This window comes from Crocodylus porosus, unplaced genomic scaffold, assembly GCF_001723895.1.
Source record: "Crocodylus porosus isolate Cpor-Errol unplaced genomic scaffold, CroPor_comp1, whole genome shotgun sequence".
Lineage (NCBI taxonomy): Eukaryota > Metazoa > Chordata > Crocodylia > Crocodylidae > Crocodylus > Crocodylus porosus.
Window position 1 is genome coordinate 4,400,540 of NW_017728910.1, and position 2,027 is coordinate 4,402,566.

The window sequence follows — 2,027 nt, forward strand, 5'->3', positions numbered from 1 at the left end:
GTGCACCCCTACTGCCAATGTATATTCTGTTGTCCATCTGCACCAGTAAAGAAGCTGAGTTTGCTTTGAAATCCTTGGCTGCCAGGTATCTATACAGCAGGGGGTTTCAACTGGGAGTACATGTACCCCTTGGGGTATTTGGGATGGCCTCGGGGAGGTAGTAGGCAGCAGGTGTCACTGTTGTGCCACCAACACTTTCATCACCACACTGGCATGCTTACCAGTCGGCCATAGGGGACACCATGTGTACATGTGTCCCATCAACTGGCCACTGGGAGTACACTGAACCGAAAAGGTTGAAACCCCCTGATATACAGTGTTTGAGAAATGTTTTTTTTTTTCTTAATATGTTTAACCCTAATTCTTTCTCCTGTGCCCCAGTAATGTCTCAAACTTTGTTCTATATGGAATAAATAGTACACCAATCCAAGGTTTGATGTTAGTTTAAGCTCAGTCCTAGAGCAATACCAAAAAAAGCCCATCACTAGACTAACTGAAAATTTATGAAGATCAATATCCTATATACCAGTGTGGAAAGGAAGTCTCTTCTAACTACGTTTTGAGAAGATGGAATGCTGTTTCCTGCTAGCATTAAGAATTAATTTCAAGCCCTAGATGTTGACGTGATGTCAGACCTTATCACATCATTCGAATTTGCTTACTCTGTCTGTTTTAGTGTCTATTCCCCCCCTCACATTATTATCATCCTAATTTGATGGCTGTTATCTGAGCAACTGTAAAAGCAAGTAACCCATGTTTATACCAGTTGAAGAAGCTAGAATTTGCACTTCTAAACAGTATGAAGTATGAACTACTACTGCTAAAGCATTCATGATCTATACTCCCCCCCACACCTTACAATTCAACACCTGGCTATGAAATGGGAATGTGCTTATTACAGTCCTGTTTTAGGATAGCTTCATGGGTTTTTTTGTTTGGGGTTTGTATGTTTTTGTTCTGTTTTGTCTTGTTTTTTTGGTTCAGTTAAATCAATATGCTCGCTGTCCTGGAAAGTGCTCTCTTGTGCACCACAGTGTGTCAGAGTTTGTGCACCTTATTTTATGGTTGAAGTATACAAATCTCTGAAAGTCTTGTAAGACTTTGAGTTGATATTTAATGCAAATAAATGCTTTTTAGCTAAACTGTTAAATATGATCTTTTTTTCACATCTGTCTTGTTTGCAGGGCTATCATCATATCTGGAGGACCAAATTCTGTGTATGCAGAGGATGCACCATGGTTTGACCCAGCAATTTTTACAATAGGCAAACCTGTTCTTGGAATCTGCTATGGCATGCAGGTGCTAGTCGGAAATCTATCTTGTTTTTAATGTTATGTCTTATTTGTGACGAGTAATCTACTGTTCTCAGTGGTGGTAGATGACAGAACAAGAAGCAATGGTCTCAAGTTGCAGCCAGGAAAGTTGAGGTTAGATATTTGGAAAAACTTTCTTACAAGGAGGGTAGTAAAGCATTGGAACAGGTTACCCAGAGAAGTGGTGGAATCTCTATCCTTGAAGGTTTTTATCACTTGGCTAGACAAAGCCTTGGCTGGGAATGAGATACTTAGGGATGATACTGCTTTGGAGCAGGGGATTAGACTGGATGGCTTCCTGAGGTCCCTTCCAACCCTAATTTTCTATGATTGTAGAAAAAAGTTGTGCTTTCTTAGCTGGCTTAAATGTAATTAAACCTGTTAATAAGCCTTACATACAACAACACAGTTCCCCTAAAATTTATATGGTATCTGTTAGGGGTATGGGAAATGAGCCATATTTGATTCAGATCACAGTCCCTATTTGATTCAGCTGAATCTGAACCTGAAGATTCGATGCTTGTTTGGAGAACTGGTGATTCGGCCATAGACACTGTTTCAATTTTTTTTTTTCTATACACTTTGAGGTACCAGGTGTGGCTTACGAATGCTCTATCTGCCCCACCATCACAGCATTCGCACGGTGTGTCCCTACATGCTTGGCAGTGTACCTGGAAATGGATCAGAAATAATTCCGGGTCTGATGCTGACTGT

The 2,027-nt window shown here is 40.5% G+C and overlaps 1 protein-coding gene across 1 annotated transcript in view; it reads left to right on the plus strand.

Annotated features, from left to right (window-relative positions):
• Positions 1–1,182: 1,182 nt before the first annotated feature.
• GMPS (guanine monophosphate synthase) overlaps positions 1,183–2,027 on the plus strand; it is a gene marked incomplete at its 5' end in the record, with an annotated part of 50,588 nt that continues 49,743 nt past the window's right edge. Inside the window, one exon of the mRNA XM_019532509.1 lies at positions 1,183–1,299. Within this exon, the coding sequence (XP_019388054.1) occupies positions 1,183–1,299 (117 nt within the window). The remainder of the gene's footprint in view (positions 1,300–2,027) is intronic.